Below are 23286 nucleotides of genomic sequence, written 5' to 3'. Positions count from 1 at the left end.
ATGTCCTTTAATTGCTTTGCTGTTTCACATTACAGCACAAGGCTGACCACTTGGTAGGACTGGAGCAAAACATGCTTGGCTCTCCACTCAGCTGCCACTCTTCAGGTTTTTTGGCACAAAAGCCAATAATTTGCAGCATATGTAAGTAAGGAATTTAAGAAGTATTGACTCTAAAACTCTTACTTACACTTGACATTCTCTAAACAATCAAAGCGTACTTTGCCATGCCCTGTTCTTGACTCTCTACTTAGATAAAACCAAAAAACCCCAGTCTTTTTGGTATTATGATACAGATGAAATCAATTCCTTCTTGCAGCATGCACTGCTATGTCTCATCCCACAGGAAAACAAAAAAGGGAAAGACAGTCCACATACTTCAGTCATGCTGTAACACAAAAGAATTTTAATTTGGCTTAAACTCAGTTGCATTAAAAAATAGTTTATAAAGGCAATAAGCCATTTAATACACAACTCGAGAAACATGGAGCATATCCGCAAAGCTATTAAATATTCTGTATCCCATGTTTTCCCAGTATAAGAAAACAAACAGTTCTTAAGGTCTTCCCTTTTTCAGGTTATCAGGGAAGCACAACAAACCTATTGTACTCACTAATCCATAAGAACCAGTGTCTTTGAAATGCTTTCAAACCATTGTTTGGTATGATGCAAGGAAAATCCTTGGTCTCTAGCAACAGAGACTTCTTACAACAGCAACACCATTCTTCTCCAAGTCAGACAGCACTGCCCACAGCAGTGTATTCTCCATCCCACTCTTTATTTTTTTGTCTGTATCTCGCCACTGCTCCCTCTCTTATTTTTAAAAAAAGCAGCCAACCAAAGAGTTCTGTATTAAGGAGGGCAAACCTCAAGTACCTTGAGGATTCATTCACAGTCAGTTTGAAATTCTAAACCAATTATAGCCTTGTACTATTCAAGACTCTAAGATGGCATCTGTGGATAACAATTATTTTTGCTTAACTTTTCCCAAAAAAACAAACCCCACAGATTAGAGATCAAACAAAAAAAAACACACCACAAACTTCTAAAGCACCTTTCAGCTATTTACCAGCAGTAGCACAGAAGTAGTGAAGTTGGAAATGATCATAAACGATTTTCAAAAACGTTGCTGCTCACAGACTACATTAGATATCAGTATGATCTTTACAATTAAGGAAACGAATGGTTTTTTCTCAATTTGCAATTTAATTTAGTGGATGTAATTATATATTAATGATGCTACTCAAAGGAAATTATTGTGGCATATAATTTCATACCTACCGCCCTTAAGATTTTGAGCACAAAATATAAACACGTTTAATAATGTAATGTTTCATTTTACTGCAGCAGCAGCAAAAGCTATTTTAAGTCTTTTATCCTGTCATGAGCTTAATTTGAGGAAAAAAAAACAGCTAAAGGGAAAAATAATGCCATGAAATGAATAAACTAACTTATTTTAGCGAGTCATAACTAGGGTAGTTTTTCCTGTAGTTTCCATTTATCAATGGAGTCAGAACAATCACCATAACAATCTAGAGTTGGGCAGAGGATAGTGTGAACTATTTGCTAGGAAAAATTAAGGCTTCACAACGGGGCTGGGGAGTAAATCAAACTACCCTAAAGAACAGAATCACAGCAGAACACCAAGTATTTATTCTAACCACATAGGTATCCCAAGATTTTCAAGGCATTTGGATTTAAGTAATCATAAGAAAAAAAATAATATCTGAAAACCACAGACTGAAATACAAAGATTTGCTTACTGGAAATTAACTCTGAATAGACAGATATTCTATCTTTCAAAGACATATCATTCAACAGAGAATCATTAGAAACCCTGAAAACTATTCCAGGCCAATTACCAAGATTACACAAAGCTGGGAAAGTGTCCTGACAGCCCCAATAAAGGTAACACATGAAACTTCCAGAAGATCAGGCAGAAGCTTCTCTGTCTAAATTTCATGTCAATTAATAAAAGCTAATTCAGAAGCTCGCTCCTCACTAAGCTGGGGGGCAGCAGGGATGGCTTGGTACAAGGAAAGATCTCAAGTAAAAAACTTAACTCTGTAGCTTTCAAATTAGGCAAATTATGCAAATAAACAGACTGAGTTAGTAATTTACTGAACTTCTGCCGGTTCCATCCTGCTAGGTCACTTCCAAGACATTTGAAGACACTCAGACCAGCCTAGAAATCAGACAGCATCAGCTTCTTCTCAAGGAGGCAGCGTGTAGGGGACCCAACCACAACTCATACGTGTCCAACATACCCTTCTGGCAGAACTTCTACCCACAGGGAAATCACTAACACAGAGACATCATTTTTACAGATAACCAGGGCTTCTGTGTGATAAGAAGGGGAGCTGACACTGTAACAAAGACGAGGTACTGACAATATATGTATATTTCACTATTTTACAGATTTCACTAAATTGATAGTCCTGTTCTTTTGACACCTGTCTGAGATAATCCTTGCAGAATATTAATTTATCTAAGTCCTTGTATTGTTTTCAACATCTTTATTGATCACATTGTTTTCCCAGACTCTTATCAGCTGAAAATATCAGCCAGCAGTAACACAAAATCCCTAACCTTGAGCAAGAGGGAATACTATTAATGACTGCCTACAGGTCCTTGTGAGAGCCTTGACCATATTTTCAGATACTTTTATATAAAATGATTTGACATTCCATATATTATTCTTATTTACTTCTGATTACAATCACATACCTCTTCAATCTCATGGCAGGAACAGCCACTTTAAACTGCAACTTTAAGCTACAGTAAAAGTTATTTTAACTGGTTTTTTAATATCATCCAATAACGTCAGTCACAGGTAAATTTATGATGACAATTTTAGAAAGAATGAAAAGTGTATTGCTTAGATGTTCAGCTGGAATACTAAGTTATTCTCTCAGACAGAAAATTGAGGTTAAGCCTGTTGCTTTGATTAATTAAAAACTATCCAAACTCAAGCAAAGATTATTCAAAGCTTTTCACAGCAGATCTCACCTCTGGCAGAAGCAGAAAGCAAAACATCCTAGTTTCAGCAAATGTGGGAGGTTAAAAACCTTATTGAAGAACAGAAAACACACAGTTGATAAATTATTATATTTATCATGAAAATCAATAGTGGACCAAATAAAGCAGAAAATGCCCCAGGAAAACACTTGCGTTGTCAACAGCAGGATATTCCTACAAGTTATTAGTATTAAGACGGCACAAAAGGCATTAGCTACCACTGAAGCTCCATCCACAGTGGATACATCAAGTGCACAATACACTTGGGGTAAGACTAGATTTCTCTAGAAAAAGGCCAAAGCAATGCCTTAATTTTAGGCTGAGGCACAAAGAGTTTAAGCAATCCGGTGAAACACGTGAAAAAACTCTGTAATTCAGCTCCAGTGTAAGAAAATTTAACCCCACATTGACTTAAACGATGACTGAAGCTATCAACCATAAGACCTGTACCCCATATCTTTTGTTTCTTAACTTGTAAAGCAGTCAAATGTCGGTATGCAACGCTATTTTTGAGTGCCATACTATTAAGTTAATCCTAAAACATGAGTTCAAATCCTAGCTTTTTGCTTAGTCTAGCCTCACACTTAGTTATCACATCATTCCCCACTGAGTTCATTTACCATGCAGAGCCTGTTGCTCGGTTACTGGTTTTAACAAGTCCATAAGCACGCGAGCTCACCATCTATAACCCCCCACCATCTGTCTCCGGCCTCCCCATTTAATGAAGCACATTTCTCACTCAGCTGTCCACAAGCTGGCAAGTGAGCTTAACTTCAGGAAAACGAATTATCCACATCCCCAGACACATGTAAATAAAATGAAGAAATTTCAGATTTGCAGTGCTGCCTTCAAACCCTCTCCCCCAGCTCAGGGAGGATTAAAAAGGACTTCAAAGAAGCCCAAGTTCCAATTAAAACACTGTGACCACCCCGGGGATGCAAAAATATTCCTCTGATTAGTGAGATGCGCTCTTTGAACTGTTTAGCTAAAAAAAGCTTTCCGAACTTTAAACAATGCAGTAATTCTCCCTCATACTCTCTTTTTTTTTTTTAAAGTTTCTAAAAATTTAATATTCAAAGTGAAGGACAAATAACATTTCAGACTGAAACTTTTTTTTTTTAAGTTTCTAAAAATTTAATATTCAAAGTGAAGGACAAATAACATTTCAGACAAACTTTTACGGAACTCCGTTAACACATCAGCTCTAAGCATCTGCTAACAAACATGAGACATACCAAGACCTAAACATTGCGGCCCCAGTACAAACCAGATGACACAAGTTGTTAGACTAGAAGAATCATGTGTCATTGCTGCTGCAGTGGTGCTGGCACCCCAGTATCACAGAAAGACAGTACAAAAATCCCAACCTCATCAGCCCTCAGAACCATCCTCCCTCAAGGGCAGAGCACATCAATCCCACCTCATTTTGAAATTCTGCTTTCTTGCCTTAACACCCAAATCTCCCAAGCCGCACATATAAAGCGCCTCATATCCAAGTCCTCTGACACACCGTGACAATAAAACGGTTGCCCTCAGCCTTGGCAATAAGCACAGATTTAAACAAAAAGCTCTTCCTATGCTTCCCACAAAAGAAAAAACCACAACTCACCCCACCCCCTCAGTCTCTCATTCCCAAAACCAGAGTTGGATTACATACTCCAAAAGTTTTTAACATCAAGAAGAATGACGAGCATTAAGAACAAATGCTGGGAAAATAACTGAGTCTTAGAGCATGCCAAAGCAGTCAGAGCTAAGTGGATATAATAAACCTGCCTGTGAAAGCCAAACCCCAATCACCAGCATCCATAAATAATGAATAATTCATGGCAGAAGGAAATAGAAGCAGACTTTTAGACTTGTTCATAGAAAGTGGAACTGCTACAGTGTAATCGCATTAAAGATGTAAACACTGGCATTTCAGCAATTACTGCTCTCCTTTTGCCAGCTTGCTCTCAAAAACCAGTACATCAGCTCAGCTGCCTGCATCAAGCCAAAAGCACTTACGAACTTCCCTGTGTCTTTGCCACAGGCTCCTGTGACTGGGAGGAAGATAAGGACTGGACTGGTATTACAAGCACTTTGACACCATCCTGGCTTACTGCTATCATCAAGTCCTAGTCCCTTTCAAAGCTGGAAGCTACTAGGGGAGGCACTAAGCAAGTTAGATGGCAAGCAGCTTCTAAAACTTGAGATATATTCACAGAAGGGAAAGAGCTCCTATTCTCTCCATTGAAAGAAACAAACATCCCTGTTTCACACCACTTTTGCATCCTTCCTTGCATGCTCATTTATCAAGATCTTATTTCATCACACCATACGATACAGCATACAGGACTTCCCACCGCCTGATACTTTTTCTTTTGTGAACAGATGGTCCAGAACTGACTGGACAATAAAGAGTTAAAAACCACCCTTCTACAAGTCCTCACAATGCCTACCCCACTGGAGATCTCCTCCAGGATCAGCAGCTTCCCAATTCTGCTCACTGCCGGTGTGACTGCAGTTTTGTGCAACAGCTCCACGCTTCAGGGAAAAGGTGCATCAGGTCTTCCTAACCCCTCAGATTCCACTTGAGCTTGCAAAGCATTTATAACCCAAGGGTAAAAGGGCGCCCTATTTATAAAATAAATATTATATAACTCAGGTGCCAAAGGTGTCTACCTTGGGCAATCGTTTCCGTGAGCAAGCACAAGTGACGGCCGCAGCCATGAACCCACAAAGCAAATTAAAGTCACTGGAGCAGAGTCACCTCAGTTAGCTTCTTTCCTCCTAAGATTATCTGAATTCTCAAGTTTTCCTGTTACGTTACAGAGAACAGTTTTGATTTATTTCAACGACTCTTGTTTATACCTTGAGCATTTGCCAGCTAAAAGCATTCTCCAATCTCAGCTCAACCCTCCTTCTTCTGCTAAACAACAGCTTCCCTCAAAACTCCCCACTTCAGAAGGATCTCAAAGAAACAACGCCAAATTATGCACTTCTTGTAGAACTTGATACCTCCACTATGTTTCGTACTCAACCTTTGCAAAGACAGGATTAACATGAAAAAACAAAGGTACATTGAAAACAAGTCCCTCTGCTCAAAAGTAACTTTGCAAATGCAAATGCTTACAGAACACTTGGCCGCGTGCTGAGCATTTCATGTATCAAGTCCAGGATTTCTGAACTGCCAAAACACCTTTTTTCTACCACATCTACTATAATTTTTATTTTTTTTTACAAAAAAATAAAATCTGCACACAGCATATGATAGAGAGAAGACACTCTTATAATTTTGTAACTAACGCTTATGTGGGCAAAGAGGTTTTTGGAACCCTGGGTAAGAGGATGGCTGACCAAAAAAAATTAAAAAAGCAGGCACATCTTTAAGTTCTACATTTCATGTAAGGAGATGAAGTTCCTCATCAGTGTGAGAAACATACAGAAAGGTTCAGCAGTACGAGCCTCCACGTGAAACCAATACCTCTCTGCACAGGCATCTTACTGCCCTCCACACCTGCTTCAAAAAGCTGAAGTCAGTCAGATGCATCCTCCACTGGCACTCCTTTTTCCATAGAAAACCACTTTCAAAATCCTGAGGGAATGGGCACAATTTCTGTAGCGAGAGATACAAATATATCCTACACAGAAACTTTTTGCTTCAAACCCAGGGAACTACATAAACAATCACAAATCCCATGTGCACATTCACCACGGTCTGTAAAACTATCCATTTTTTAATCAGGCTTAAAATAAATGCTCAAATATACAGCTCCTCAGAAAGGAGAAACGAGAGCTGCCTATTGATTTTGTATCAGGGCTACCTCAGAAAAGAAGGGGAAGAACATAATAGTGAAAACAAATGCTCCCCCCGCCCCCCATCCTCCCTTCAGAAAGCACAAAGGCTTTAAATACATGAAACCAGCTCAACTGCGTAGCTCTCTCTGAAAGGCCATCAATTACCTAAATTGGGCTGTGTGGCAGAGAGGAATAAAAATGAGACTGGGTCAAACCAGCTCTGGAATTAATTGGGGGGGAGAGGGTATATTTCAAAAGGGGGAAGTTTTTATTCTTGCCTTCCCTACTCCTCCCTCACTCTCCAGCAATCGTCATGGCCCAAAGAGACAGCAGAAGAAGATTTCATTAATAAATTTATTTCAACTTTCTTTTCAATGGTGCTAAAAATGTATGCAAATCCATTCATAATTAGGTTTAAAAATTCCATTTCATGGGATAATCAGACTTCAAAAAACTCAATTTTAGTTTTAATCAGATTTTAACAAGGATATTAAGTCCATTTCGTTCAGAAGAGGGAGAAACAGTGAATTTAACACAAAATGTATTCAAGCTTAGCCCTGGGAGATAATTAAATAAAATTAATTTGGCAAGGGTTGTCTGTAAATGGAAACGCTCCAGACAGCAGAGCACGTTTCTGAAGGAAACAAAAGCAGTTCATTACTGTACAGATACAAAGCTTATTGTTCAGACAGAAGGGAATTGCAGCTCTTCCACAACAGCAAGACAACCTGAGCCCTCAAGCTGCCTCTGACAAACGCAGCAGTTTGTGGAGGAGGAGAAAGTAGTTATTTCCTTCTCGTTTCAGCTAAGTCCCTTAAACTCCCCTAGCACAGCAAGGATGGAAAACGCAGGGCACAGCATACAGAAACCTAACTATTCCAAATTATCAAGCACAGAAAAGGATAAGAAACAACCTAGTGAGGGACAGCTCCTTAAAACTACGAAAACCCACTTGCAATTAGAGGCTGTCAGCAAGATTCTTGTCAGATACAATTCCATCAAATTCCATGTAGTGATTCAGTCCCTACACCATAGATTTGGATTCCAACTTAATACCAAAAGCATCCAGTTCTCCCTGACAAATGCCATGGACTGATATGGATGTTAGAACTTTGGTTACTGCCTCCTGATGATTCAATTCTGAAGGGCCAAATATTTATCTGGTAGCCCTTACACTCTTAGACACAAAAGTGCTTTTACCACTGTATTACCAGATCTGTCCAACACTTAACTACGACCATACTAGAGACTGTCCATGAAAATCACTTCTGGCAAATACTTAACCAACACACATCATAAAGGCAAAACGCAGAACAGCTGACTCTAAAGCGAAGTTAAGGGTTTAACTTGTATCCTCCAAACTTTTCCTCAACATTAGACACTTTCAAGATCCAGCTGGATGGGGTACTGGGCCATCTTGTCTAGGCTGTGCTTTTGCCATGAAAGGTTGGGCTAGTTGGTCCTTGAGGGTCCTCCCAACCGGGTATTCTATGAAAGCCTACTGACCTAGACACACGTTGAAACAAACAATACAGGATACAAGAAACAGACAAATATTTTAGAAAAAAGCTATTTAAAATATCTAACTACAGTCAAAAGACTGACATTAAGAAATAGCATGTTTATCTTTATCAGCTATCATAAGCTATATAGACAGCAGCTCACGCATTTTCCAAGACCTATGTCTACCCAATTGGAAAAAAAAAACCCACACACAAATTGAGAGCACTTTTTCACTCTTCCTCTCTACCAGCCTTACAAACACATCAGTTATTACAAAGTGCCAATTGCGTTTCCCCTTGCCAGCTACTTGCAGACAGGTGAGCCGATAGGCGTTCTGTCACCTTGACAAGCGGGCCAGCTATCCAGAAGGCAGATGATGTCTTTGCCAGAGTCACAATGGAAACCATCACGTCTAAATGAAAGGCTTGTCACAAAGTAGGCTTGATGCCATCAACCTTGGCTGCTAAATTTGCAGAAAACCACCTGAAGCCACAAAGCTTTGACTCTGGGAATACGAAGAGCATACAGCCAGAAATGTTATTGCAAATGTACTAGCACGTGAGTAAAAAAAAAAAATAACTAGGTTAAAGCATCATCCTCTGAACCAAGCCAATAGCAGAGCTGTGAAGTATCACCAAAAACTGGCCAAGCTAACTGATGAACAGTTAACTTCTCAAATTGAGGATACCAACACTGAACACACTGTCAAAGCCAGATACACCATTTTCGTCCTCCTTGGAAAAGTTAGTAGGATTTCAAGCCCTCACTGAACAGCTTCATGTGTATCATAGAAAGATAATGATTGCTTCACTAAAGCTGAAAGGAAATTAACTTGGTCAGCAGGGTATAACTCAGGAAAATCCAGAACTCCATATTTCTTCCTACCCAAAGCACTGATCTTCCTTTCACTATGCTGTTCATATCAGAGTATCTGTGAAAAAAAGTTTAAACAAGTAACGAGAATTCAAAAGCAATTCCAAGAAGAACAACTTGTGTTAGAAAATGGTTCCTGCAATAGTTGCTCATTACTCCCCACAAAGAGGCATAGGAATTGCTAAATTTGCTGACCAGAGAGCCAAGAGTAATGTAGAGAAAGGAACTCAGTAAGGATTGAGTCAAATTGGTACTAGAAAAGGAGAGAAGAGACTCTCAAGATCTCAAGTAAATACATTTCCAGAAAAGCCGAAACTGTACCTACATTGGAAGGTTAGGCTCTCTGACCGATTCTATTTCCATTTACAGCAAGAGGCAGTAAAAGCTGAAAGCTGCTGCAATGTGCAGAGGTTTCTAACACACTATTCCAAAATGTATCACCCTCTTACAAGAATGCCATTCTGCAACAGACATGACTTCATTAGAAGAAACATTTCACTGCCAGGTGACGACAAAAACACGTGCAGAACACATTTTAGTGTACCAGGAGCCACCAACAAAAAAAAAAATGTTGAAAAAATAAGCTTTGCCAATGCAGTTCCTGCATTTTACTCAGTGGCAGGGAGGGAAAGAAGGTTCCGTACACCATCACCTCTTAACTGCCTTGGCTGCAAGGAATAGCTGGACACGTTTTATCTTCTTTCTGCTGAAAAGGTCTGTCTGCATTTTCCACAAGCTATTCTAACCCCACAGAAAGCTTAATTTGAAAACAGGAGCCCCGAGCTCTTATTTCAGTTGTACAGGTCAGCCCTTTGAAAATAGCCTCCAGACACTAACTGATTCCAGGTGTTCACTAAACACAGGGATTCACTCACACCCCAACACCTCCCATCTTTGCTTTCAAAACAGGTATCTTTCCAATTATCATGGGCCCAATTCTCTTGACAGCCTGATGCAGTGTCTGCTCTCATTCAGGCAGCTCACTTCAGGATGGGCTTTCTACCTTCTAGATCCTCTTCATCAGTTCAGGGAGAACAGACACATACACCAAACCAACCTGCATGACACACTTAACAGCGTAACACAGAGGAAGAAACAGTAAAATCAAATGACAAGGTTAAGACAAAAACTACATTTCGTCTCAAACAGAACAGCAAGAGAAAAAAAAAGCATCATTTATATAAACAGCAGCACTTTAAGAAGCTCACTTCTCTCTAATACAACTTTTTTGCAGTTTGTTTCAAATAAGAAAGACTATAACTGAAAGAATATCAAAGCAAAACATTCTTCTATTTATTCTATGCACATTACACATAACATCTCCCATCTGCAAGAGTTTTTACTTTTAAAAAGGTGGGAGGGGGGCACCAAATAAAAATCTTTATGCCCAAGTAAAATCCATGCTGGTAAGAGTTAAACTTTCATTCTAAAAGTCCACTTCATGTCTTGCACGTTTCTCTGGATTTTCCTACCTAGACCAGAATGCCATTGTCTCTGACACTGGACCAGAGATGGATTAGTAAATAATCCAATCCAACATGGCCATTTCTGTGCTATAAGTTATTTTAAAATAACAAGCAACACTCACGTAATCACAGCTAGTTCAAAAGAACCTTGAGGCACTTATCACAGTAATCTTTTAACTTACTAACATTTCAAGTTCACTATGCCCTTTAAGAAAGGTTTGAAAATATTGTGCAGTGCTTTCAGTGCTACCAGCCACATTAACTTTCTCTCTCCAAACAACGCATGCACAAAGCTGTATTTACAAGCACGTTCCTTTCAATACCATAGCTTGCGAGAAGAGAATATAGCCCAGGTAAAGACACGCTTTGGTTAAAAATATTCACTGGCAAAGAGGTCCCAGGGGAGGAAAGATTGAAGCTTAAGGACAAGGCTTACATAATAATACCACAAGGCATTTAAGCTAGCTTGTCGGAACTAGGAGCATTTTAAAGATGCTAAAAAAGCTGAAACAGTTTAATATTCATACATTTCCAATTTTCTTCCACCCCATCTTGATGTTGCTACGCTAGCTACCCGATTAAGTACAATTAAAACTGAAAATTAGACCTTTCCTGGCTGATTGTGTACAGAACTCCCCCCTGCACTGATGACAAACCAAAGACAAACGATTCAAGGAGCACCTTCCCAGCTGCCACCAGAAGCATGAATCCTTGCTCTAGGCATTGATGAGGTTAAGCACTAACCAAGAGTGAATAATTTTCAAAACACCATCAAAATAACCTGCACCAAATAGCCTCAGAAAAGCTTCTCAGATAATACAAATCATATTTTGTCTTATCTACACTGGCAGATAAACTCGTCTTTAGTAGTTCAGCACATTTTTCAGCAAACTGCTTTTTCTCAACATGAACAAAGGTCAGCTCTTCTCACACTTCAGGTCCCTGTCCACAGCAGCTGTTCTGTGTGGGCAGAAAGATGGGCACGATCTACTTGTATTCACTAAACCACCTCCCTCGCCTTTCCAAACTGCAGTTTTCAGAACCCCGGTGTTAAACAATGCCTGTATTTCCAAACTAAAAATATACCGCTTCACTCCTCCTATTCTTGAGACCATTCGCTTGCTTATAGATTGGTACACGTGCATTCACATAGAAGTGGGACTGAAAAGGATCTTTTAGTTTAGGTACTGTCTAGTCCTTTGCTATCACAAACTCGAGTCATCACTTCCATAACCTTGTGGAGCTTCAGCTTAGAAGCAGTAATTTGCGTACTTTTGACTCCACTGGAAGCTGCAGACAGAACTTAGTCTTTTTAGAAGTTAGAACCTTCTTCTACCTGTATTCATGGCAAGGTTACAGCAATTTGATTTAAACGCTAATGCTAGTCTTTAGTATAGATGGTTCTTTTTCTCACTGGTACTGATCCCCCTTCCTTCTCCTCCCCTCCATCCATGTATTTCTTGGCAGCAATTACAGCCCGTGCCAGCTTTGCTAGAGGAGGCCAGTCCTTCTGCTCACCACTGCTGCAGGGGGCTCGCAGGCTCTTACCAGCAATCCTTTCCCATATTTAGTTCCCAGTATCTTCCTCCACAGTGGGTGACCAGAACTCGGAGAAGCATCTCCCAGGCCATCTACAGAGGCACTTGAACACTTTCACCTCCACAGAAGCTTTTCTCCTGGCGCATCCTATGTGTGAGAATTAACAGCCATCCTGTTGTAAAAAAGTACCCAGCCCTTCTTCCAGTCCTTTCCACCGCATGTGCTACATTTTACAAGAGAAGTTGGTATTCAGCTCCCAATTCCATGGAGCCTTGTGCTTTGTTTCACTGAATTTTGTCCTATTTCTTCACTCTAATCCTTCAGGTCACTCAGTTCTGCACAACGAGCTTTTGCGTATTTATGAGTCCTCTGAACTTGGCATCATTAGCCAAGTTTTATCAGCACACACCAAATTTTTGCACCAAAACCATTAATAGAAATACTAAATAAAGCAGATCCTAAGGCTAGTCTTTGAGGAATTCTACTTATCCTCGCATTTTCCTTTCAACAATACTAAATCTATCCCTGCTTAAACAATTCCTTATACACCCTACGATTCTTCTAATAATTCCCATCTTCTCCCGCATGGTTTATACTTTCCCAAGTGCTCTCTTGAGCAAATGTTTCAATGAAGTTCAAAAAAATATGATCTATTGTGTTTTATTTGATAAGATAATAAATTCTCTAGACAAAGAAATTTTGTAACTAATGTAACATTAGTCTGGCACAATCCATCTTGGTAGTCCTTGATCCAATGAGGAAGGCAGATTCCTTGCCCTGTAGCTAAAGGCCATGTACAAGGGGGTAGCACAATACAAAAATTTGATTGAATACTTATTGAAGCATTTTGGTTTGCTTCTATTTAGAAAAGGCCTGTGCGTTTTGAGAAGGTTTTTGAAAAAGGCATTGCTACAATAAAACAAAATCATCCTCAATAAGCATGTACAGGATCTATTTTTACATTTTTGTTTAAACGTTTCCCTGCAAAAACAAAACTTTGGGGATAAATGAGAGACAACACACTGCACATCTAAGGATGTGCTATGCCTTCCCTCTCCAACGGCCCCAGCGGAAAATTTAGAACTGAAATATTGAAAGATGCTAAAATGGAAATAGAAAGGCAGAATTAAAAATAAGCTAGAGATTATAGTGGTTATTGGGTTTGTGGGAATGACCAAATGAGAGGCTGAATAAAAATCAAGCAGGAGCATTTGAGCTCTCTGACAGTAGCAAACCATCCCCTTGCTGATTAGTCTCTGCTATTTAAATGATAATTTCACTTTAAGGCAAACAGGACTGCTTAATGCAAGGAAAGTGGCTCTTTATAAAAGTGTCCGTATTTTTGAAAGCTTCTCCTTCACAGCAGAGTGAGCACCTAAGCTGAAGCCATTTACACATAACATGGGTCACTACATGCTGGAAGAAAGCAAGCTACTTTTACCCAACTGTTTTTCAACAGCATCTCAAATACTACTTGCAAGATACGGCAGTGACACAAAACGAAGCGTCTGACTGGGGAGTCCCCCATGGCAAACGACTGTCCTGCTATGCAGAAGACGACATCAGCACATGTTTCTAAATCCACTCCTGTTCCTGGCAGAAAAAGAGGCTGAAGAGTATCAGTTTGGGAAACGCACCCGACCTTCAAGCCGGGACAAGGCTCTATATTCCGATAGAGTCAATGGAAAAAGAAGTGATATTTTCCAGTGAAAAAAGGCTCTACTGGCATCTTTGCTTTCAAAATAAAGTTCTTATTCCCTTAGTAAGAATCGTCCATCTTTTCTTTGATGTCGTTATTCTCCATACAGTTCCTGTAACCAAACTACCAAAGTTCCTCAAGTTATTCTTCAACACAGATGATGGACAGTGTGCTGAGCTACTGCTCGATAGTTCTCTCCATCTGCAGAATGCTAGATCCATGATGCTGGAAAGACAGTTTCTTTAGCTGTTCCCAGACCTTTGAAATGCAAAGCAAGGACAGACGTACTTTTGATGTGAGCTTGCTTACTTCTTACTCTGACTCTGATTATACGCTACAGCCTCAGTCTGCCTAGATGTCAGGTGCTCATCCACTATGTTTTACACTCTTCCTATCTTTCCTTTAGCCTCAAGACTTATTACTCTGATATATTCAGAAGGAAATAAAAGCACGAATGGCGAAGAAGAAAGAACACTAACTTCTGCACATCAAAGATCAGTACAGCAGTTTTGGATAAAAGTAGTATCGGACAGGAAAATATGGCCGGAAGCTTTGCCCAGCATTTCAGTGAAGTACTGGCAGGATCGGACCCACAATATTTTAAGAAATCTATGAAAAGAGGTGCAGACAGTTGCCACATTAAAATTAAGCGGATCATCACCAAGAGAATGGGAGAAGACTAAACTGTCTAAAGCACAGATTTGACATCAGGCTTCCAAACATCGCATTTAAATACATTACTCCCTTCCAACAACAAACACAGCCTTAAGTCTCCCAAAACTGCCTTCTGACTACTCTGAAAACTGGAGCTTCAGATTTTGAGATGACAAAGGAATATTTTCTCCCCACCGCACACAAAAAGCATTCTGTCAAGGAAAGCTAAAGCCTAAGGCGCTTGGAAAGTGAAGCATAATGTACACGAAGAGGGGAAGAGCTTAGAGCAATACTCCAGCATATGCTGCATGTCACATTCAATAGGTGACAGCTTCCTCCAAGACTGCTCTAGGTAAAGAACGGTGGCTTCAGTAAACACACTATAATTGTAAGACAACCTCAATTAGTTTTCTCTTGAAACTTCTACCTCACTCTCAAAAGACAAAGATCCACTTTAGAACTGTTCAGGCACTTCTCCCTCAAGAAGATTTTAAATGCTTCTAAAGCAATGCATTCGTCTTTTACACGTACTAAATCCTAAAAATACTGAGTGCGTAGCCTTTATTTCCAAATAAACACTATGGTTATCCCCATCACCCCTTCCAACCCCAGCTGCTCATTGCAACCTCCTCTGCCCTGCTTTGGAACAGCACAAGCATTCATGCACCCACACAGCAAACCTGGTGAGGGAACTGATATGGCTGAAAGCTGTTTTCCACTCCAGATTACTTGTTGCTACACAGAACCACCTCTTTCAGTTACAGAACCATAAAGTGCCAGGTGGGAACAGAATACTTTCACACAGACACTTGAGTCAGAAGCCCCACGTTACAGGAATGGCAGATCTAAGCAAGTTGAGACTAACCTGTCCTGGCAGAACCACGCAACAGAGATTCACGCGACATTAATCCCTGTGCAGAAGCCAGCAGAAATCCCTATTTTGAGGAATTTTGCAAAGTATTAGAAACCTGCATACATTTGCCCTCTTCACAGAGTGAATTCATCAACATTTATCAAACCTTCAACTTCAGTGGAAGGCAAATTTTTTCATGACAAAACTAAGCTCCTAAAAATGACTGTAAAATGTAGTACTGTGTCTATACAGGACAACAGCAGATAGTCTTTCCATGAGGTAAGCTAAGACCTCATAACTATAAAAGTTTCCCTAATAAGCATAGTTTTCATAGCTTCATTTTTGTGTTGGTTTTTGTTGGTTGGTTGTGGTTTGTTTGGTTTGGGTTTTTTAATTAGTGTTTCCCCCTACGTAGTGTTTATCTCCCTTTTTGGTGCCCTGGGAATTCCCACTGTGATGAGACAGCTTGCTTTACACTGGGAATCTTGTTAACAGCAGTCATGCAGTTTTCAGTATGTTCACAGATCATAAATTACAATTATTTACATAAAACTTAGATGTACAAAAGGAAGTTTCAATATCCTCATACTATGCTAAGTCTAATTTTCTTTTACAATTAGGGACTTAGCTCTAACGTAGGGGGCCCCCATTAGCCAAGCCAGACAAACCCACCCCCTCACCCCCCCAAAGACAGAAATTAGCCCTTAAGTTCAGGTCAGTGGCACAGTTACAGACAGCAGTCAGCACCAAACTCATTTAATTTGATCAATTTCTTGTTTGGTGACAAAAGACCAGAGGGCTACTCCAATAAAAACATTGCTCAACTATGGAGACATCATGCCAGAATTATGGCATTACTGGAACTAGCAACAGCAACCCCCAGTCTTGCCTTGATTGGTTGCAGTTAATTAAGTATCCAGAAACGCGTATGAGCAATTCAAATTATTTCAACATGCACTGCTTTGTATATCTGTCAACAGATTTTTTTTTTTAAACCAGTAACCACTTATTCGTAACAGACATTCAGAGAAAGGTAAATTACTACCTTGTGAGAAAGGAGAAGATTATGAGCTTCATTCACTACTGCAAAGATATTCAATGCCTGGGATGGAAGAGAGTGCAGAGTAGCTAAGCATAGTTAATCAAGATTCAAAAAGGAAAGCAGAGAACTCCAATATCCTCCCTTCTCTTCTATTCACTGGAAAAAAAAAAAAAAGCACTAATCCACCACTAAATGCAGAATCAAGAAATCTGGTTCCCTTTTCCCCTCTCTCTCCTCCCTTCCCCCCAACTCCAAAAGCAGAATCTGCATAGAAGGACTTCCCGTACCGAGTGTGGCACCTGTGTAATTACAAATTACAACTGTGCTAACCACTGTACTAAATAGAGATGCTTGCCACTTAATTAAACCCTTTCTTAGAGAGGAAATGCATACACATTCATACTATCTCCTCTTCTTAATTGGTCTCAGACATTGCAGGAAGCTAGTCCCCAAGATTTGTCAGCCAGCCAACCCACAGATGTTTCAGAGAGAAAACCAGGTCAGCATTAACAGGTTCGCTGCTTTGGCTCTAGGCGACAGGTCAGCAGATCAGTGTCTGCTGGCTGCAGCTGGCAGGCTCCACTACTGGAAACGGTCCTTAAGCATCGGCCTGAATTCCTGTCAAATCTGCACTTCTCTTTACAGGCCTGGACAGCAAGCATGCGAAATAGCTACAGCAGCTTAATGCGATATCGTCACTGAAGCCAACTAAATTTACCCTTGCAAGTTGAAGGAGGACTATAGGTACCCTCTAAACCCACGCTTCATTAAACCTAAGAGTCTCTCCAGGTCAGCCTTACACCATAGGCACCAGGGGCTGAGATCTGCCTTCCAACGTGTCTGCAATTAGGTGCGACTCAAGAACATCCAAGACCAAGGAGCCTCTGAGCAGCACAGAGGAGTCCAAGCTCACTACTTTTCTTTCTGATACATCAGCCTCACCTTCAGTTTCCATACTGTATTCCACAGCCCTTCAGAAAAGGACAGCTGATCTCTCCATTGCTTCACTGTGGTGGGCATGGAAAAAAAGAAAATGGTTCTGAAAAGTAATATGAACAAAATTTTTTGCGTTATCTTCCAGACACAAACACCGAGCCTGAGCTGGCAGTACTACCTGCAACAGAAAATGGTACCTCAAAAAGGAAAGACCTACTTAAATAGGTCATTATCAAGATATTTGATCACCTTCCAATCTTTGATTACTCTAACATCAAAAACCTGTCACTGATATAAAATAATGCTGCTATGCACACACAGATCTTTGAGCTCAGTAGCTGAAAACTTAAAAACTTCACATAATCACTGCTTCCAATTAAAAACCCCTAAACAAAAAAAAAAACCCACCACCCACCCAACAAACCCCACATCACACACTACTATGTATTCTCTCAAAAAAAAAAAAAATGCTTGGACTAACACTGCTCTGAAGCTGGTGCTTGTGGTCCACCTGCCAGCCTTCACAAATTTGCATAACTTTTCAGCAAAACTTCAACCTTCTGAAACTTGCAATCTTCTGCCACTTATAGATAAATAAATACAAAGACAAATTTAGCATTAAACCTCGTCAGCTGCCATCAATGACTATCAATATCTTCAGCATCTGACTTACTGCCTCATCTTTAAAACATACTTGATACACATCATTTTGCATCATTCTATACTCCTGGGTGTATCTGTTTACGGACAGCAAAATCACCTGGCTAATTCATTGGAGGACAAAGGCAATACGAGCAAAACGTAGACAAGCAACAGCAGAAAAAGCTTATTTAGATTAAAAGCTCACAGAACAAGAATCCTCATTTTTTATTCAGGTATCTTCTACACACCACAGAAGGGAAAGTCAGAGCAGTAACAGCGCTGCTCTAGAGGTTGCAGTTCTAAGGCTTGGGGTGGGGACAAAAGAAGACTTTGAAGAACTCCTATTAAACAAGACAAAAAGAATAATGTGTGGTGTAAATATCAAGTTTACGGAGTTGGTTGGTAAAACACGCTGTATGCCATTATTGCACAAACCTTTTTCATACCACGTTACTACCCAAGTACTGGACAAGGAGACAGTGACTGCACGCAGGCAGCATTAAACAGTGTCAAAGACTTGGTGGCAACAACGATCAGCCTTCCTTAGGCTCGCTGACCCTTCTCGAGGTGCCCAGCTGACGGGTTTTGTCGGGCTGGGCCTGCCGGCCTGGAGCAGAAAACCAGTTCTCCCCAGCAGCAGGGGAAAGGGCGCCATCTCGTGGGTGGTTCTGCACACTGTCAGCCAAGTAAAGCGCCCGCCGCCTCACACACCACCGGCCAGGAATACTTCTCTGTTAAAATACATGTTGTTTAATGACAGTCAAGAAACTACATAGAAAATATCTCTAAGCTAATAGTCCAACTGGGAAAAAACAACCAAGTCTGTCATCATTAACATGGTTCTTCAGTGAAGATGGTCAACAACTCACTTGCACAAACACTGCATTTTGAAGAAATACAAACCACATTGGTGCATCCTGGAGACACAGAGTACAAGAAGCTTCTTTTCTAACACAACTGTTTCCTAATAACAAAGTCCTACAATAGCGATACACGAAGATCCTTCTCAAAGGGAGTAAAGTCCAAAATAAATAAGACTTTCTACCCACAAAGCAAGAATTTAAAAATTTAGTGGGTTTTTTTCCTTTTACAGTTAAAACCAAATCCTACAGCAGTAATATCAAGTCAGAGCAACACATGACAAATGTATGAAAGTCCCTGGCAGCATAACAGTAACATACAAAAAAGATCAACAGTACAAAATTACCATAACAAAAGACAGAGCCCACCTATACCAGAAAGTAGGCGGTAAGAAGATCAAGGTGTCAAAAGGCCATATAACTGAACACAAACCAGATCATGTAGATCCATCACGTGTATCCATGAACCATACACAACTATGGTGCGTATTATTTCACTGTCTGGGTATCGTGCAGCTTACAAATACACTCTATAAGGTTTGTGTAAGGCAGGCATAATTCCAAGGGCAAACTCTGGAAAGATCACTGCGCAAGAGCAATGCAAAGACCCCAACATGTTCTAGAGCTAAAGCTGTCTTTGTTTCCACAGTTTATGAGAGCAAGAGGAAAACCCAGGAGCTTACAAATGGAATCCACAACTAGCAAACATAAGATTAGCCTTTGAGTAAACTGTTAATGAACTTGTTTTCCCCCCAAAAGGTGAAGCATTACAAACACTTCGCTCTTTCACTGTTATCTAAATGAACTACAGTACTAAAAACAGTAGGATTACCACTACGCTCCTAAAAGCTGCACCTCCTTTCCAAGTGTTATTACATAAAATTACACTCAGAGGTCTGATCATAAGCCAATCTGACAAAAAGCCTGCTGGGACCAGGCAATCAGTGAACAGAAACCACCGAGAGCAGACACAGAACAAGCCCTGTGGAAGTGCTGGAGGAAACGAAAAACCACCGTCTCCTAAAACACCACGCGCTATACACACTTCCCTCACATTTTCTGTACCAATGAAGAACGTGCTAAGAAAAGATGAGAAATCCTAAGGCACTCCCTTTTTCCTTGCTTATCTAGTTATTAGCAAACAGCACGTGGCTCTGGCTCTCCGGAACAACCATCCAAATTGTTCCTATTACACTATGAGGTAAGTGATTGACTCTTCTTGAACTTTCACCACCAGCACACTCCAAGAACCTAGGACAATGATCTCTCATCACCTTCATGACCCTGACCGAAAATTAACGTAACTCATGCTGTAAGAAGTCTGAGCAACACAAAAAAAAAAAAAAAAAGGAGGGAGGGGGGAAATCATCTAGTTCCACTTGCTGCAGTTAGATGCAAAAGACTATTTTTCTCAGAAGCAATTCCCTGCTCTGTACGAGAAGACAGCATTAATAGCACTAAACAATACGGCCCAATCAAAAACCTAACATTTTACAGTGAATATTCTGATTTTAAATGAAGGAGTTATTAGACTTCAACAGGCAGAATCACTTGGTTCCATTTCTCTCTCAGTGTGAGATTACCTCATTAAACCTTTAACAGCTTGAGGTAAGTAAAAAGCTTTTACTCCACTGGCTGATGGAACAGGTTTTGTGAAAAGGACTCATACTATTTCTGTCCATTCCTTGCCACATGAGATTTAGCACAATTCTAACTTCATCTACATGCAGCAGATACAGGAGAGAATCTCAAGCATGCTACCCACTAGCATGCCTCTAGAAAAGGGCTCATTATCCTTATTAAACAGAAAACACAGAAAATTAAGGGGGCTTTCCCAAGTTGAGCACAAGTATCTCTTACATGAAGCAGTATGTGCCCAAACCATACGTGCACAGCCAAACACTCCTATTTCCAAACAATCCCAGCAGTGTGCAGCCATGGCTCTGCTGTTGGGCACGTGTAATGACTGGAATAAAGAAACAATTGGTGAAATTAGGGTCTGTGTTCATGTTGCAGCTCAGGTCTGGATCCAATATGGAAGGTGATCAGTACTACAACGCTCACATCAAGGCCTAGTGTAACAGCAATGTAAATAGAAAAATAAAGTAATGCTGAAACACATGGCACACAAAAACAGTGTAGCTACAGAGAAAACCTTCTGCAATGGAGGAAAATTATCAGAAGATGCACCATTTCCAGCCCCTCTTTATACCACATACATATCAGAGATCTTAAAAATCTGGTTCACTGCTCCAATGTCAGAAACAGTTGTTAGGAACAGTACACAAAGTGACTAGCTGGTGTTACAAAACACTATGGGGGGGGGGGGGGGGGGGGGGTCGTCACCCCCCCATAAGAAACTGAGTTTATTACATTTCTCTTATTAGACAAAATAACTAAATTAACAACTGTTCTTCAACTGCTTTAGGGAAGAAAAATCACAACAACGAGATCTGGCAGTTTATTCTGATATCCAGATTTCAAAGAAATCATAATCACAACAGTTTGTCACAAGGAACATACATTCTAGTCTCTGGACATACCCTAAAATTCTTAAAAGTTCACTTACGAAGCCAACTGAGTCTCTAACTAAACACGAACGTAGCTACACACAAGAAGTTCAAAGAACTCAAAATTGAACCTCGGCCTGAGAGCCACTGGTCAAGCAGACTTGGTGAAAAACATTTGTTAGTTCCCAAAGATACCGTATAACAGTGTGTATCTCACTGTTCTTTGACATATAATAAATGTACTGGAAGAGCTCCCACGTGAAGAGGAGATAGCAAGCAAGCATGACCAACACACTTCGGAGTTCAGATGATTAAGAGGAAAGTGATTTAAAAAGTTTTACCTCCCTCCAGAGCTGTGAGCACATACCTGATATTCAAGCCGGTGCTCTGGTCCAGTTTCTCCCAGCTTTTTAACTTTCCCAGAAGTTTCTGAAGTAGAGATCAAAGAAGAGTTAGAGACACAGATGGATGTTCTAACAGCTCCTTTTCCACACAGCACTCTCATAATCCTCCAAAGTCAGTGTCTTTCCTTTTCCTCCAGTGGATTTCATTATTTTCCTCCCTAGCACTTTTGGTTTGTCGTTCTCCAGCCCTCACATTTTCCCTGTCACCACAGCTGAATGACACACAGAGCCCCTGTTACATTTCAGCACCACAGATTATCTAACCCTGTGAGCTGCCTTGGTAGACTAGACTCTTGGCAGGGGAGAAGAAAACCAGCTGTATTCTCAACACTGGTTCTGTAGCAGCTCAAGTGCCCATCTCTGCTCTTCCAGTTTCTCCTACAGCTTTTCACTTTCAGCCAGTACCAGACAGCGTTATCTAAACCTGATCAGACACCAGTATCGCTCTGCAGACCAACAAGTTCATGCCATTAGGTTAATCTCTTGGCAACTCGCTGTATACTTGACATAGGGTGGGATGGAAGCAAGACAATTGTATTCATTGGAGACCACATTCTGGCCCTGCTGGCACTGGCAGCAATCCAGGTGTGTATCAAGGTTCTCACCACATGCCTGTTTGGAAACACCATCTCCAGCCAGAGCTTAAGGCCTAAAAAAAAAGCATTTCCAGCAGAAGAGAGGTAAAAGATAAACAGCGAGGCCAAGAAAGACACTGTGACGAGATCATCCTTTACACAGGGTCTCCAGCTGAAGTGCAGATATCCTTTCGCCTTTTGCACCTTCATTGCCATAGCTCCCCTCATGCCGACACTGAAGTTTGGGAATGCCTGGTTCAAACCAGGTATCATATCTCAACTGACACAATACAGGAAGAGCCTAAAAGACTGGACAGGCAACAAAGGAAACCCCTATTCTGATCACCCCCCAAATGTTCCCAGCTCCTCACCTCATTTTCCAATTCAACAGTCACCAGCTGTGCTTGGACCTTCTCATAGCGTTCCAGTTTTCTTTGGAGACCTTCTACCTCCTCCTTAAGCAATCCATTGTTTTCTTTCATTTCCCTACAGTGAAGAGAGAGACAACGATTAAAGAGCCATGCAACTCAATTCACTCTCACAAGCTTCCAGATAAAAAACAGAATTACGAGGGAATCACACGACATTGAGCAGACACCATGACATTCAGCTGACTCGCTCCGATAACCTTCATTGCAAAGCCACTGATACAAGAAAACTGCAGCTTTATTGAACTGATTTTTTTCTACCCTTAAGTGCCATCCGAATTACGCCCAAACGACCTGAAGCTTTGTATCTGCTTTACTGATTGGCAGAACAGCAGAAAGGCAGCAAAAGGCTCCCAGCTCTGATCTTCAGTCAGGCTGAATGCAGGGCTGGAACACAGCAAGTGGCAGACACTTGGGCTTTCTGAGTGCTCTGTGATGGCTGAGCAAGCATTGAGGTTGCTTGTTTTTACTTTAACAGAGGTGTGCAAGGGTGAGATAATACTGTTTTAA

At 40.6% G+C, this 23286-nt stretch overlaps 1 protein-coding gene across 1 annotated transcript in view; it reads right to left on the bottom strand.

The window, feature by feature from the left end:
- Window positions 1-23286, bottom strand: part of MAD1L1 (mitotic arrest deficient 1 like 1) — a 372012-nt gene that overhangs the window by 340703 nt on the left and 8023 nt on the right. The window contains exons 7-8 of the mRNA XM_086473014.1: window positions 22720-22834; window positions 21737-21798 (exon numbers count right to left, since the gene is read on the bottom strand). Of these exons, the coding sequence (XP_086329140.1) occupies window positions 21737-21798; window positions 22720-22834 (177 nt within the window). The remainder of the gene's footprint in view (window positions 1-21736; window positions 21799-22719; window positions 22835-23286) is intronic.

This window comes from Leptosomus discolor, chromosome 14 (genome assembly GCF_034619465.1).
Source record: "Leptosomus discolor isolate bLepDis1 chromosome 14, bLepDis1.hap2, whole genome shotgun sequence".
NCBI lineage: Eukaryota > Metazoa > Chordata > Aves > Leptosomiformes > Leptosomidae > Leptosomus > Leptosomus discolor.
This window is presented reverse-complemented; position numbering and strand designations above follow the sequence as displayed.